The sequence below is a fragment of the Geotrypetes seraphini genome, chromosome 15 (genome assembly GCF_902459505.1).
Source record: "Geotrypetes seraphini chromosome 15, aGeoSer1.1, whole genome shotgun sequence".
In the NCBI taxonomy this organism is placed as follows: domain Eukaryota; kingdom Metazoa; phylum Chordata; class Amphibia; order Gymnophiona; family Dermophiidae; genus Geotrypetes; species Geotrypetes seraphini.
Genome location: NC_047098.1, coordinates 3912212 through 3929347, shown reverse-complemented (window position 1 = coordinate 3929347; position 17136 = coordinate 3912212). Strand labels below are relative to the sequence as shown.

General features: G+C 41.4%; 1 protein-coding gene across 3 annotated transcripts in view; it reads right to left on the bottom strand.

The window, feature by feature from the left end:
- Positions 1-3874: 3874 nt before the first annotated feature.
- Positions 3875-17136, bottom strand: part of RAP1GAP (RAP1 GTPase activating protein) — a 196077-nt gene continuing 182815 nt past the window's right edge. For all 3 annotated transcript variants that reach the window (XM_033922754.1, XM_033922753.1, XM_033922755.1), the window contains exons 18-22: positions 16370-16479; positions 14056-14169; positions 13204-13333; positions 11816-11918; positions 3875-7086 (exon numbers count right to left, since the gene is read on the bottom strand). In XM_033922754.1, coding sequence (XP_033778645.1) covers positions 7004-7086; positions 11816-11918; positions 13204-13333; positions 14056-14169; positions 16370-16479 — 540 coding nt within the window. In that variant the 3' untranslated portion in view covers positions 3875-7003. The remainder of the gene's footprint in view (positions 7087-11815; positions 11919-13203; positions 13334-14055; positions 14170-16369; positions 16480-17136) is intronic.

Genomic DNA, 17136 nt, shown 5'->3' with positions numbered 1-17136 from the left:
TGAAATGCTAGCTACTGTCAACTTGAATAATACTGTACTGTAACACCTTTATAGAAGCTCCTGCATGGGAAACAATCACAGAAACATCCAAACTCTGAATTGTAACGCAGGGGATGCTGGTGCCTCTGCTCTCCCTCGCATACTTCCTTAAATGTTCGCTGGCTTGAGCAGAATCTTCTGCTTGCTGCTTGTACCAGCCTCAGCTCCCTTCTGATGGGACCAGGATATTACATTACATTAGGGATTTCTATTCCGCTATTACCTTGTGGTTCAAGGCGGATTACAAATGGATTGTCAGGACATTAGAAGTATTTAGGGAATAGTTTGTATATTTCTTTGAGTTGCTAAGGATTACATTTGAATTGTCATAGTATTAGAAGTACATATGCAGTAGTTGCAGGTGATGCTTGGGACATTTCTGATTGAGCTAGTTTGGTTTTATGTGTTTTTTGAATAGAAGGGTTTTTATTTCTTTTTTGAAGGTTTTGTAGTCTGTGGTCGATATCAATAGGTTGTAGAGTTGTTGGTCAAGCGTTGCAGCTCGAGTGGCTAGGAGGTTGACGTACAGCTATTTTTCTTTTGACATTTTTGGTTGGAGGGTGTGTGGGTTCTCCTATATCTGGTTGAGGTGGATTGAACTAGTCGATTGTTCCAAATAGGCTGGGATGTCTCCGTTTATTGCTTTGAATAGTAGGCAGGAAAATTTGAAGTGTATTCTCGCTTGTATTGGGAGCCAATGTGAGTCGTGGTATGCCTCTGTGATGTGGTCGAATTTCTTCAGTGAGTAGACCAGTCTTAGGGCTGTGTTTTGTATTGTTTGTAGTTGTTTTATCATGGTTGCTGTGCAGGGGAGATATAGTATGTTGCAGTAGTCTATGAGACCTAGGATTAGGGATTGCACCGAGTTGGAATTGTTTTCTGTCGAAGAATTTTCTCACTCGCCTCAGGTTTTTCATGACTGTGAATGATTTTGTTTTTAATTGTTTTGTTGATTTGTGGCTGCATTGTACAGCCTCTGTCTATTAGCACTCCCAGGAGTTTTAAAGTGGGTTGGATGTGGTATGTTGTACCAGAGTTTATGACAAGGTTTGTTATGATTGGGGTTTTGTTATTTTCGAGTAGGATGAAGTTTGTTTGTCCTGATTCAGTTTCAGTTTGTGGTCTTTCATCCATGCTGCCACTGTTTCAAGTGTTCTGTATATTGTGTCTGCCATGGATGGTGCTGGTTGATCGAAAGGAAGAATGGTGATATCATCTGCATAGCTGTAGGGTAGACCTTATTTGTCTAGGTAGGAGCCGAGGGAGGCAATGTGGGAGAAAGAGGTGATCCTTGAGGTACTCTGCAGGGGCTAGACCATGGCTTGGATTTTTGTTTGTTTTAACTCTGTATGTTCTGGATTGTCATCAGAATCCAGATGACAACAGAAGGGAGCCAATACCAGCACAAGCAGTGGGTGGAAGATGCTACTTACGCTGGCAGACATTTCAAGAGGTGGGGGGAATGGGGGGGGGGGCACACTGTGCAGTGATACCAGGTGCCAACTTCCCTCACTATGCCACTGCATGAAAGCAAAAAGCAAAATTCCTATGGGCATCAGAGCTTTCACCTTGCCGGCCCGCGATAGAAACCTCTGCTGCGGCTTTGTAAAAATAGCCTTTAATGACTGAATTTTATGCAGAAAATAATTAAATTGTTTAAGTACAGAAACTTATTCCTGCCTGCATGAACGGAAGTCGTTACAGGAAGAGTGGTGGGTGGGGGGGAGAGGGAGAACAGGAAGGGGCACGCGAGAGCTGACTTTTTTTAAAAATTAAATTTCATTTTTTAATTTCAAATAAACCAAATGTGACTATCGTTGGGAAAAGGTGACTAAAACAGCAAATCCAAAATGCTGAGAATGGCTGATTTTTCATGTTATAAACAGTCTGAAAAGTTTCATATTTGAACTTCTGTAACTTTTATTTTTCACATAGAGGATGAGGTTTAGACTCTTATTATAGAATTCATTAAAACCTTTTTGTTCCTGTTCCCACAAAACAAAAGCTTCAAAAACATATGCACGTTCTTGCGTGTGCTTTCCGATTGTCTTTTTTTTCTGTCATCAATGGAATATACACCATCATGCTCTCTCAAATGCATTTTTACAGCTATAGTGCAACAGTTCATGCGATTCCCTCCCAAGTTTTCTGCTTCTGATGCACCTGAGTATTTCCTTCTGTGGCAAGATTCTCTGCATATTCTTTTAGCCTTCTTTACATCTAACTTGCTGGTGCTTATGTTGCTACATTTTTTTCTTCATTTGGATCTGGAGTGACCTGCACAGAAGTACATGAAAAACAAGCCAAAACTACACTGCGGGAGATAACAGGAACGAGTGATTTGAAGGCCTTGGAAAGTTTAATTGTACTGAAAGGCGCACCGGGATAAGCTTCCTCTGGAAGCCTTCACACTCTATTGTAGTGTTCTTCAATGCAAGACCTTAGAGACCTCTGGGGCAGCCCTTATAATCCTCTTTGCTTCTGCTACACTCTGCCTCATGATAGAAAGAGGGAAGTGGATGGAAAGAAAAGGCCCTTGCTTGAATGACAAGGCATTTCTCAATAGGCGAAGGAATGGATTTGGAAATACCTCCCTCCTTGAGGATTTGCCTAATAAACAGTTTGAAGACCAGCTGGCGAGGTGGATGGCTTTGACCCACACCAGTCAGAAGTGTTGTGACCTTGCAAGGGAAGATATTTGGCGACTCTCCTTTAGCTTGTTGGATTCAAAGTGGACCCAGCTCTGACCTGATGAAGGAAGCCCAGTACACAGATGGCTATTGACTTTTATTTTCACGTTCAGTACCAAATGCATTTTAACAGCCTCCTTGTTCATCAGCCAGCCCTACAGCCTAAAAAATGAGTAGGGTTAGAATGGAAATCTTAATGTGACAACTGTGAGAGATGGATGATGCTGGAGAAAAGAATGTTTCTTTGGTAGTTTGTGGTTGAGCCAGAATATCTAATATTCAATCTTCTTCAAACAGGAAAATCCCTATAGATATTGCACATTTCCCTATTATGCCAAAGAATAAACTTCCAGTTCTTTAAGGATCTTCAGACCACCAGCGAGTACCCTAACTTCAAGTGGTTGAATTCCTCATTCATCCTACTGGAGTCTATTTAATGTGCTTTCCTTAATTTAATAGTTGTATCTTTGATTATTATATCATAACATTAAGTCCTATGATATATACAGGTACTTAGCTTTTTAGTATCTGTTCATCCCCATTGCTGACGCGTTTTGCAACTCTTTCTCAAGGCGGGGAGATACATTGTGCTTAAAAAGGACTTAATGTTATGACACAACTATTAAATGAAGACAAACACATAAAATAAAATAGACTCCAGTAGGATCAATGAGGATAGATGGAAGAAAATATTTTGCTTGGCTAAGTTGCATCGGAATTTATGAACCAATTTCGGAGGAGCTGCATAATTTTATAAGTCATTTTCTGTATAAAGATCATTTAATTCATCTGTCTGCACAGTTTTCTCTCATTTTAGGCAGAGGCAGACCTTCCCTTCCCATCCTCTGCACCAGCTGCCCCATGTTTTTAACCCATCTTTTCAATCTCTTCCTCATTGCAAGGGGTTCTAAGCATGGCTTTGTATAAATCAGGGCAATAAGGAACCTCTCTCTTCAGTCCGGGTTCAAGTTTACCGCAGTGCAGATCACCCAGGCCTGACATTGCTGCCACTGAAGTCCTGGGCAGAGATCTGGGCATTTTGGAAACAGAATTATCTGGATGGCTGAGCATTCAACTTTTTCCATCATCGTGCCTTAATAAACATTTCTGGCTTACATCTAGACGATAGGAAACTTCAAAGCAACTCATAGACTTCCATTTTAATTCCTCATAGCTTCTTTGCCTTTCCAAAGCACTTTTACAAATATTATATTCTTACCATAATGATAAATAAACCTTTATTTTATACACATCTCACCAAAAACACAAGCACAATCTCACTGTTGAGTAAAAAATTAGCATTTCTTTTAAACAGTAACTGGGGATTCTGCCCCACATTTTTGTGCTTTTAAAAATAATAAAACAAACACAACACAGACAAAATTAGACAACTCTATTCCCTCTCTTAACAGTCACCAAAAGGTAGAGCAGACATGGGCTTTTAAAACAACACTCCTTTGGGTTACAAGAGGGCATCTTTAACCTTTAGCAGCACAAGACCGAAAATAACATGAGAATACATGATGACGTCTAAATGCATGAGCTCCTAATGTGTATGTTTGTGGGCAGAGATGGATTTGCAGGAACAGGGGCTTGTTTTATAAAGTTTGGTAAAACTGTCAAGGCCTGATGACCATTTTAAGATGTCTTCCAAGACTATTAGGGATCCTTCCTCAGGGTTCTTTTTTTAAAACGATGATGACATCAGTGTTTTCTCAAATCATTATTACTTATAAGTAAAGGCAGGATTTCTCTTCAATTAATCTGGGTTTAAATGTTTATTGTTGGCTCTCCCCTAGAGCATGCAAATGCTCACAAATTGAAACCTGTAAGTGAGTACCTCTTTTTAAACCCTGCTGAAGCACACTGCGGGCCTCTTCTGTAACTGCACCTGGACGTCCAGATAAGTTTACTGAATACCAGCAGAACCTTAAATCGAGCAGGACTTGGTGTACCATTTAAGTGACTGTACGTGGCCCCATACGTTTACATGCTCTTCAGAACAGCGTTTGGGTGTTTTCTCTCACTCACATGTGTCTGTATGTTTAGCCACCCAAGTGGCACTTAAATGTTCTAGAATCAGAGATATGCATATACATGTGTATCTTTTAAATACATGTAGACATCATAATCACTTAGCTGGGGTCACATTTTTGTGCGTAAAAAGAAACCACTTTATAAAACGATCCCCTCGATGTTTCTATCTACAAATTAGAACTGTGGCGAATATGATTAGTGGGCATTGAGCTTTCATGTAAATAATTTTTTTAAATGCAATGTGAAATTAGAGTTCAAGTGTTTATTTTAGTAGTATTTAGCACAGTAGAGGCTCCGGATTATTTGTATTCAAATTTAAATCACTATTCAGTTGAATATGAATAATATATTCAGGGCATTATTTCAGGCTGAATCAAATCAAGCACAAAATTTGGCACAGCCCTAATCTATGTCTCCAAACACAACCAGATTGATTTCTTCTTTTGACTATCATCTGAGGAACAGACCCCCCACAGTCCCAAAAGTTCAAATCACTTTATCTCAGAAAGGACTCATAAGTGACAAAAATATACCTAATTATTCCACTTGTACTTGTATCCAGCAATAGTAGCTGTGGCACACGACCACTAAGCCACGCTGAGTTTTTGTACCCTTAGCTAGAGAGTAAAGATGTAAATTTACAGTACATAAATACTTAAGAACAGAAGCGCTAAGCACAGGCAAAGAGCTCTCCATGGAAAACAGCATTTTGCAGGAGCTGGGCCATCATCCAGTTGTTCTCTTGGCCTGGGAGAAGGGATCCTGTCTCTTTAAGCCCTCCACCCTTGACCTTTCAGAGCTGGGTGTATCTTAGTTTATGTAGTGGCAGATGTTCCCAGCTGGCTTTGGGGTGGGGGGAGTTAATTGAAGGGCCGTACAGCTCCTAGACCAGTGGTTCCCTACAGAATATGCATGAGAGAGATTTGCATATAATGGAGGCGATAGGCATGCCAATTTAGCTATCCTAAAAACCCGACTGACTGGCTGGCTGGTGGTCCTCCATGACAGGGTTGGGAACTACAGTTCTAGAGCAGCCATATTTTCACTGGTGCCTGTGGTTGCTTAGGAGGAGGGCAGCAATGTTAGATTTTTTTGCCCTCATGCCCCTTGTGTGAGAGTAGCCCATTGGAGTGGAGGCTCTGCCACTGTCTGTCAGATCGGCTTTTTTTTTGTTTGTGGAGAGTGTACAAAGTCATTTGGTGGATCCTAGTGACTTGAAAAGGCTTAAGATCCATTAGCAGTGTGAGAACCCCCATGCAAGATCAGGAGGCTTAGCTGAGATTTTAGAAAGCAAGTGATCTGGAATGGGTGCCACAAGGAAGGCATCACCCAAACGTGTAGCTCTATGCCCACCTTGTCCTTGGAGAACTTGATACCACCAAACAAGCAGAGTAAAACCAAACATGAAACATCAAGAAAAGATGTAGTCAAAGCATAAAAAGTACAAAGAGAAAGAGAACTGCGAGGTGGAGTAAACAAGTTCTGCAAATGGTCAAAAGACAGAGAAAAGTCTCTCTTAAGAGTAAGATGTAATGAAGGCATCTGAAGATCAAAGACATCTTCTGCACACCGAAGGGAGGTACAAAGTCTAAAGCAAGCATTTCACTTTTACTTACCCATGAATTTCACTGCAAATTCTTATCACCAGCTACAATGAATCGATGTCCCCTGTAGAAAATCAGACTAGATACTAAGCCAATGGCGACACGGTGCCCACAGCTACTGAACTCCCTGATTACTAATTATGGAATGTCTTCCCCCCACCCCACCCCACATGATGCAACTAGGGCCGCCTTTGAGGAAATTCTCTTTTGAATGTCTCAGGACTGGGGGACTTATGTATGCCATGTGATCACATCTGTGGCAGTGTAAGAGTTTCATCCGGGTTTCCGGCAAATCTCTTCAGTGTGATAGACTGTCAAGTTCAAAGCACATTTTTCCTCTGCATCTGCCGACAAAAGTTTGTACAGTGCAAACAAACTTACTATGGATTTTTTTTGTATTCTTGAATCACAGTTTGATTGACAGAATGACTGGGACTGGTCCATGCTGGCCTCCCAGTGCATGGCTTCTACCAAATCCTGGATCACACAGTGAGTCTGGTCCCATCTCCTCCAGTTTCTAAGAAGGTCCTCTCCTTTGTCTTGAAGCCGCCATGCAGCAGAGCCTCAGGAAAGGGGGAAGAGAAAAGACTAGAGTGGAATCTGGACTAGAAGTGAGGTTTCAGCAGGCTGCCTTTAGTAATGGGGCAATTGTCCTCTGCCGTGATGAAGATGGGTGTCCTTCTTAGGCTCTTCACTTTGTATCGTTTCTGAGAATCCTGTATGGGAGAAGGAGAGAAGCCAGAAATTGCAGGTAAGAAGCAGAGAACAATGCCATAAAATGATAGTAAGAAGCCCATGACCTCTCCAGCGTTAGTTTGCTGTACTCTCCTTATTCAAAGTGTCAGGAAGAATTTGCTTCAGGAAACCAGCTTGGAAAATGCAGGGAAAAAAAATAAAATAATATATCAACCACTGACTGCTAGAGGGCAATAGTTCATTTTAATCTAAATTAAAGCCCTTCCCTGAACCAATAAAATACCTCACAGGTTTCTTAATATGCTGTGCTGGTCCACTTTCCCTGAAACAAAAACATATCTGGGTCAACTTACTAGCAGCTGGTAAATGTATGACTCCACCATCCACAGATTTTAAAATGCTATCCATATAGTGAAGGGGCACAGCGAGAGAGCTGGCTTATATCTTTACACGGATAGCAGCAGTTAATATCTACACTGAGCACCACCAACATGAAGCTTGTGCAGAGGCTCTAGGTGGGAAATGGGACTCAAGGTTGGTGGTTAGCATATCTGGGTTTAAAAAAGGTTTGGACAAGTTCCTGGAGGAAAAGTCCATAGTTTGCTATTGAGATAGACATGGGGGAAGCCACTACTTGCCCTTGGATCAGCAGCATGGAATGTTGCTACTCTTTGGGGGAGTGGGGACTGCGTTAAACACAGACCTCAACCACACACCCTTAAAAATCAGCTTCCTGCAGCTTTGATAGTGTTGTTTCAGGTTACAATTTCAGTCTGACAGAGCTTAAAGCGCTCCCCAGAAAACCAGGCTCTGCAGCAATGACACTAACCTCTAGGCTACGTCTTGGTAGTGTTCTCACTCAGTCCCCCTTTGTAATATTTCAGATTTAATAAACATTTCAAAGGAAAGCAGATCCTTAAAAATTTGGAAGCTGCGGGTTGGGATTTCAATTTAAAACTAAAACACCTCACTGCCTCACCCCTGAAGACCCCATGATGTACTTTTCATGGATCTCAATGTCCCCTTCCCTCCATTTTGACAGCTGTGGTTTCCTGAGGTTAATTTAAGCGTGACGGACCTCAGTGCACTCCCTCTGCAAGCCCCATGGATCTGCTTCTCTTTGAAATATATTAAATGTGAAGTCTAATTTATACTATATTTTATTGATACCCTTATTTCTCACTTGTAAATCGCTTTGAAATATGATATTGCGATTGAATCAAATTTTTAACTAAACTTGAGCCTATTCCTAGATTTTTCCTTTTGAGTCTCTCTTTACTCTATTATGTCCTCCTCCTTCACATGTAGTGGGCTGAGAAAGATTGAACTTATTTGTTTTATGTTAATTAGAATTATTGCTGAAATTCTTGTTATATGTTTTCTTTCTGTTTTTCTTGTAAGATATTATTTTTATGTGGTATATATTAGTTGTATATGAATTTGGGAGGGGGTGGGGTTAAATCTTCTTGGTGTATGATATTGAAAATTTTGCAAGTGATGTTGTATTATATTTGGTTGATATTTACTGTACACTTGATGTAAGTTTAAAAATGAATAAAGAAATTATAAAAAAAAAAGATGATGTTGAAAGAAGAACAAGTGATGTTTACAAGGTTTAAACGATGTAATATTGTGTTCTTGATATAAGATGGAAAAATGAATAAAGAATTTGAAAAAAAAAAAAGAAGATTCTTGTGAAGCAAATTTCAATTTCAATAAAAAAAGAAAAAACAACAACAAACTTATGATCTGCTTTATCCAATAGTCACAATGCATTTCAATATAGCATATAATAAAACAAGATGTACTTCAATCACTGAAACAATAAAACATACATATGTACACATAACATGGGGGGTGGGGGCGCAATATTCTAAGCGATTTAACTGGCCAGAAACAGAACCTGGCCAGTTAACATAAGAATTGTCGCTGCTGGGTCGGAACAGTGGTCCATCGTACCCAGCAGTCCGCTCACGCGGCGGCCCTTTGGTCAAAGACCTGTGCCCTAACTGAGACTAGCCCTGTCAGCGTACGTCCTTGATCAGCAGGAACTTGTCTAACTTTGTCTTGAATCCCTGGAGGGTGTTCTCCCCTATAACAGACTCCGGAAGAGCGTTCCAGTTTTCCACCACTCTCTGGGTGAAGAAGAACTTCCTTACGTTTGTACGGAATCTATCCCCTTTCAACTTTAGAGAGTGCCCTCTTGTTCTCTCTACCTTGGAGAGGGTGAACAACCTGTCTTTATCTACTAAGTCTATTCCCTTCGTTATCCTGAAGGTTTCAATCATGTCCCCTCTCAGTCTCCTCTTTTCAAGGGCGAAGAGGCCCAGTTTCTCCAATCTCTCACTGTACAGCAACTCCTCCAGCTCTTTAACCATTTTAGTCGCTCTTCTCTGGACCCTTTCGAGTAGTATAAGAACATAAGTTAAATTGCATGATCCAGGCTAACTGCTAATTTTCAATGGCACTTACCTGGTTATTACTGCTGAAAATAACTGGTTAGTGCCAAACTGAAAACCGGCTGTTTGGGGGGTATTCCAGAGACTAAGTCAGTACTCTGCCAGTTAAGGGCCAATATTCAGAACTTAACCATATAAACAGGAGAACATAAAAGTCAGTTCTATCTCCATGCAGTAAGCCACAACTGGTTAAATGCTGAACGCTGTACTTAACTGACTAGGCATTAGCTGGCTTCAGAAACTCAAAAATTCAATGCCAGTTCACAGACATTTCTTGGCCCTGAATTTCCAGCTGAATATTAGGGCCATGGTGACTATTTTGCCCGTAAATATCCCCATCAGGAAACCGAATATGTAAGCTGAACAAATTAGTTTGTTTCCTGAATTCTGAAGGGTCTGCTGTCTGACACTAGGCCAGAAGTAAGTCATTCCACAGTACAGTAACTAGTGTTGAGGAATTTCTGAAATTACAAGTGCGATAAGGTGTCACGGAAAACTGAGTTTGTGAATGAATTAAAATAAGGTGCCTATTAAAAATTTGGGAACTCAGATGAGAGATCTATAGAGACAAAGTTTGAGGCATTGTAATTAAAAGATTGAAAAGTTTAAATTGCTGATTCTACATTTTAGCTAATGCTAAGAAAGTTCAAAAGTTTAACTTTGTAATTCTTAAGACATAGATAAATACCATTATTTAAATGCAGTCATGGAATTTATAGATAAGGTTCTCAGAGGAACAGGAAACTTGGGTGTTTTACAGAGAGAATCTGTTCCTTTTAGATTAGAACATACAATGTTAATTGGAAGGTCATACAGAATTAAGATGTGTCTGCAGTAAGTAGGGCTTTTTACCGACATGATTGGTGTCTGAAAAGGTCAGAGATCAAAAGTGATTTAGAAAGAAAAAGTGAAACACTGCCACCTGCTGGGTTTAAAAACTTAACAGAATGGACTTAACATTAAAATTAAGGATTTAAATGTAACATTGACGTAAGTTATTTTTGGAAAGGAAGTCATGTGATCAACTGTGCTATTGTATTCTAAAGCAGTGGTCCCCAACCCTGTCCTGGAGGACCACCAGGCCAGTCGGGTTTTTGGGATAGTTCTAATGAATATACATGAGACAGATTTGCATGCCTGTCACCTCCATTATATGCAAATCTCTCTTATGCATATTCATTAGGGCTATCCTGAAAACCCGATTGGCCTGGTGGTCCTCCAGGACAGGGTTGGGAACCACTGTTCTAAAGCATGATAATTATTACAAATGATGTCACATAGGGTATAAATCTGTTTGTCCTTGTTTTCTCCCTTTGAAGAGCACTGAAATTGTGATGGCTTGCTCTTCCCAGGCATAGGAGAACTATTAATAAATCCTAATTGATTATTATATGGCTTTTCCTCATGTCTGTTATTTGAATTCACAGAATGGAGTCTCTAGCCCAGTCATTCTGGCAATTCTTGTGGCCCTGATGTTCAAGTCTTCCAGCCTGGCTTGAACACTAGGTTAAGTGCTTGCTTGGGGACATGATTCTAGGCCTTTAGCTCCTTGTTAGGAGTCTAGATCTATTAAATATTGAACCAAAGTATTTATAATATCAGGTAATAGGTTATCTAACAACTTAACACAATATGCCTTGCAATAGGCCATAATCCCCCTCATTCTATAACAATTGCCTTAAGTTACATGCCAATTGCGCACATCAATTGTAGAATACAATCACTTACATAAGTGACTGTTACAGTTGCATGCTGATGTGCTAACCACACACTCTGTGATATTCTACAACAACTGCTTTAGTGCATAACTGTGAGGGGATCAGATCATGGGCAGGCCATGGATGTGTTTAAACTTTACATTTATAACTTGCAGAATACTGTACGTTAGGTATGAAGTGTGGCATTTAGGCATGTGCCTTTTATGTCTACTATTGAAATGGCTTAAGTGGAGAAGCCAAAATGTAGGCGCATAGATGCCAACTTATGCTACTATTCAATAATGAAATCTGGATACCCAGATGCGGTTACAGAATTAACGCTCGTTCTGCTGCATCTAGGTCCAGTTTGTGACAATATACCAAAAGGAAAGCATGCTTCTCGCATAAATTCATCACTAAATATCACTTCAGGTCTAGCATTAGTCGGCACTACTGTTCTGTGAACAATGACCCCAAAAGTCCAGGAAACAGAGCTAGTAACAGGTGGGTCAGAAGATGATGGTTATACTGACTACTTCTCTCCACCCTAAACTGAGTAAGAAAGTGGCTCCTGGGACGTTCTACCCACCTACCTGGAGGAGAACTTCCCCCGCTGGCAGTACTCAGGCTATCTTCTAGCCATGTGCTATAGATGAAGGAATCCCGCTTATGTGATGTTTCGGAGGAAAGACTTTCCTGAAAAGAGAGGCAAAAAGCAGCTAGTCAGGTCACAGCAACAGCAATTTCACCCAAACCATTAAAGGCGAACCAAGGCAAGCTCTGACATGAACAGAGAAGGCCACCAAGGCAAGATTCAAAGCACCAGCCTGTTTCTCTCCCTGTTTGTTTCCTCTCTTTGTCCTCGGTTGAAGCCTCAATGCTCCGCAGTATGGTCTTCTGGCAAATTCAGGCTTCCCCAGCCAGCTTTCATTAAATGAAGTTGTCTTCAATTACCAATCAGCTCTGCCTCAGAAAAAACAGACGTCTCAAGATCCAGCTATATGCCCTATTTTTCCTTGCAAACCCAGCATCATCTATCCTCCTCTTCTTTACTACTAATGATCTTCTGTACTCAGCTCAGGCTTTCTTCAATTCCATTACTGCTATTGCTTTCTTCACCATCTCATGTTAGCCTATTCCACACCATCTATCCCCGTTTCTGAAACATGGAGGTCACAGCAGCCATTTTGACAGCAGAAATGGCTTGGATAGGAGCAACTGGGGATTACTCCTGTTCCAACTAGCCACTAGACTGCCAGAAGTTGTATGGTAGGCCCGGGGTGGGGGGGGGGGGGGGGCTTTGAGGAAGGAGTAGGCACTGGGTCAGAATCTAATGGTCAGTTTCAATTTCAGATGAAATAGATATACATGATGTCAGTTGCCCATTTCATTTTTTTCCAATCCTGCTATGCCACTAGGGCCAGACAAACCTCCCTGCCACAGCCGGATCCCTTCCTTCCATCCCTCCCTCCTACTCTTGAAATATTAACAAATGCTCCTCATTGCAGCTGAACGCCTTCTCATCTTCCTTCCATCTTTGAGGGATCCCCTCTCTCTGGTCCAAAAAAGGAGAATGGGGGGGGGGGAAGGGACTGGGCTGCTAAAGGGCCATTATTTTATATGTAGAGTCAGGGAGGATGACCATAGTAACAGAGAAACATGATGGCAGAAAAATCTACCACCTGCGTTTAGCCAAATTGATGACTAGCTCTGAAAATCAGCATTAGTCACCTATCTCCTCCATCTCACTCAAAATTTGGCTGATTATATTTAGCCATCCAGTGATACTTAGGTGGCTAAATTTCATGGGCTTTGATTAAGTTGGCTAAGTCCTTACTTATCTGGCTAGATCACTCTGAAACCTGACCTCTAGGTGAATCTGTGGACAATCTATGTGATGAAAGACAACCCAAGCAAAATCAACTTCTGGATCTGTCAGTCAGGTCCTCAGCTCTAACAGCTTGTCTTTGTATTAGTTTACCATTCCTGTATCTTCATCATCTAAGATTTCACTCTCTTCTACCACACTGGCAAAGCTGCTGGCACTGGAGGAGGATCGTGAGCGGTTCTGCTGACTCTCAGGTTTAGGTGTAGATGGCATGAATTCCGTTCTAAAGAAAGAAGGGACAAAGTCAGACAATCAAATCAAGATAGGCTGACCATGATAGAGACTGGCTTGGTCTTTCCCACACCAAACACAAAGCTATATGCAGACAGCTCAGGAAAATCATTGTATGTTAGCACAGTTTGCAAAGCAATCTAGCTGTGTGAAAATGGATTAAGGCACCTAGACTGCACCATCTGAACTGGCCGTCTAAATATAGGTGTGGCCTCTCAGAGGGCATGTACGTACAGTGTTGTGAGGAGAAAATTAGCTTCTACTTGACATTTTCAAAGCACATTCACACAGTTTGAAAAATTAAGAGGTGATAGATTCAGAACCAATGCTAGGAAGTTCTTCTTCACCCAAAGGGTGGTGGACACTTGGAATGCGCTTCCAGAGGGTGTGATAGCACAGAGTACGGTTTTGGGGTTCAAGAAGGGATTGAATATTTCCTGAAGGAAAAGGGGATAGAAGGGTATAGATAGAGAATTACTATACAGGTCCTGGACCTGATGGGCTGCCGTGTGAGCAGACTGCTGGGCGTGATGGACCTCTGGTCTGACCCAACAGAGGCACAGTTTATGTTCTTATGTTCTAGACCTCCTGCACAAAAAAGTGCCAAATACACAGGTACTTTTAGAGTATATAATGAAGCACAAGGAGAAAAAATGACTTCCCAAGGGTCACAGAAAATCAGTGACTGAGGCATAGGGAGGTCCAGAGACAAACCTGTTCTTTGTAGTGGGCATTTCTGGCGAGCTCTGGTTTGACGAGTCCTCAGACTTAGACTCCTGAGACACATGGACACAGTTGGAGGTCTTCTGAGGACCAGTTGGACTTTCTCTATGACAAAAATATGAAAGGTAACTGGATGGCAAGACTTGGGTTCCTGGGTTTCAACAATGACTGCTTTCCTAAGAAACTTCCTTCCCACCCCATAATTTTATCACATATTTAAAAAGAAAAAGCCCCTCCACAAAAAAAAGTAGCAATGTTTGAAATGCAAATGAAAGATCTTCAAGTCCAGGAAGAGTGTTTGACGCAGACTGGTATATGTTTACAGGGCTTAAAATAACATGTCTGTGCAGTACTGCTCATGGACAAAGATCAAAGTCTTCTATCTCCACTGATAAACTGCCAATAGGGAAGAATGGAGGTTAGACTTGATGAGAGCCAGTCAACATGGCTTCAGGAAGGGGAAGTCCTGTTTGACGAATCTACTTCAGTTCTTTGAGATGGTGAACAAACATATCGATAGCGGAGAACTGGTGGATATAATATACTTGGACTTCCAGAAAGCGTTCGACCAAGTTCCACACGAAAGACTTCTTAGAAAATTACAAAGCCACGGAATAGAAGGGGATATACTGAGATGGATAAGCAAATGGCTGGAGAACAGAATGCAGAGGGTGTGCATAAACGGGAAGTTATTGGACTGGGAAAAAGTAACTAGCGGCGTGCCACAGGGCTTGGTTCTTGGGCCCATCTTATTTAATATTTTTATAAATGACCTGGAAGAAGAAACGACCAGTAAAATCATCAAGTTTGCAGATGACACCAAGCTAAGTCGGGCAATCAGGTCACAAAAGGACAGCGAAGAGCTCCAGAGAGATTTGAACCAACTAGAAAGATGGGCAGAAAACTGGCAGATGAAGTTTAATATAGAGAAATGCAAAGTGATGCACCTGGGCAGAAAAAACAAGGAGCACGAATATAAATGTTAGGTGTAAAATTGGAAAAGTGTGAGCAAGAAAAGGACCTGGGGATACTAATAGACAGAACCCTGAAACCGTCAGCACAATGCGCAGCGGCGGCTAAGAAGGCAAACAGGATGTTGGGCAAGATAAAGAAGGGAATCACGAGTAGATCAGAGGATGTCATAATGCCGCTCTATAGAGCAATGGTCAGACCACACTTGGAATACTGTGTCCAACACTGGTCTCCCTACTTAAAGAAGGATATAGCAATACTGGAGAGGGTGCAGAGGAGAGCGATGAAGCTAGTTAAAAATATGGAGAACTTGAGCTATAATGAACGCCTCGGAAAACTGGGATTGTTTGAGAAGAGAAGAATGCGCGGGGATCTGATAGAGACTTTTAAAATACTAAAAGGAATCGACAAAATAGAGCAAGAAACAACGTTATTCACGTTGTCAAATGTGACTCGGACAAGAGGTCATGGACTGAAACTGAAGGGAGACAGGACCAGGACGAATGTCAGAAAATACTGTTTCACACAGCAAGTGATGAACGCCTGGAACCACTCCCGGAAGAGGTTGTGGCAGAAACTACCATTCTAGGATTTAAGGGCAAGTTGGACATACATCTTCTTGCAAGACACATTGAGGGATACGAGTGACCAAGGTCCTTGTAGGGGAACACCTAGCTGAGCCTCCGCGGGTGCGGACCATCGGACTAGATGGACCCAAGGTCTGATCCGGTGCGGGCATTTCTTATATTCTTAGACATTACAAGGGGCTTTTTAATGGGAAAGGGGTTATGATATAATGTGTACCTGGGACCACTTATGTGAAATTCACTGGTGCCCCCTAGGCTGCCCCGCTGGGATGTCTGTGTGGCCAGTCTAGTAAGACTGCTTGCCCCAGACATCCAAATGGCTTGTTTAGGTGTGGTTTTCCTTTGAAAGTGGCCTTTGAAACAAGACACGCTGAGCACAAAAATGCCTAAAATAAGGTGATTTTCAAACCAAAAAGTTACATTTTTCATGTTCAGAAATGACCATGTTTGGCACTGGATTTTTTGGATGTATTTTGCAAAGCATTTGAGTACTGGCACCTTTTTCCTAGAGAAAATTCAGTGAAAGCCCCAATGTTTACCTTCCTTCTCCTGTACAGTGCTGTATATATCGATAACACAATATATATCAATTTCTGTGCCTTAAAATTTAAAGCAGCTTTATTACAGAAAAGCTACTGCACACATGAATGAAATCATGCACCATGCATGTTCCGAGAACTATCTTGGAACCCAGAAAGTTTGTAATTGGTCTTTTCTGATCCTACATATCTCTAGGAGGCACTCACCTCTTCTCTTGCACCTCCTGGATGTTCTCAATGCCTATAGCGCTGCTCCTTCGTGAGCTGAACGGACCCGATTTCTTCCTTGTTGGGCTCTTTCCAGGTACAATTAGTGACTAGAAAACATTTCATTCATCGAGTCATAAAAGTATGTCAGAAAATATTCTGCCCAATCAGAATCCACATTTGTGCCTATTTAGCTCAGCCTACATATCTGAAGCTTTACTGGGGCATTTTTTTGAACCTGCTGCAAAGATCCCCCTGCTCTGGATCTAGACACTGTTTTGCAAACAACTATTATGGCAACCAGCAGTCTAAGGTGGTCATTTTAGAGGCTTGTGTGGCTTTTTTTCCCCCTTTTTTAACAGTGGATGATTATTACCCCTGTTCCCCTTTTGTTTATAAAATCACTTTTATATTCATGCACAAGCATGTCCTATCCATCTAACCAGAGATTTTTAAAAAAGCAGCTTTTTACAAGCTGCAACACACACAGTTTGGAAGGAGGCATGTTTTGGGCAGGCCAGAAAAGTATGCCTGCATTTCAGATTTTACAATACTTTAATGAATGCTGAGGCAGGCAAAAGGGTCAGCTAATTGCTTGCTTGAACTTGGGATCTGTATCAGTGATTAAGGAAGTAATTGTTCTTATCCCTCTAGTGTTAAACTGTACAGAAATGTTACTGTGTTCTACTCCTTAATTGGCTAAACCCAGATATCTTAGCCGACCAATCCAGGAAACGTATCCTTCCCTTGGTGGATCACAAACATTA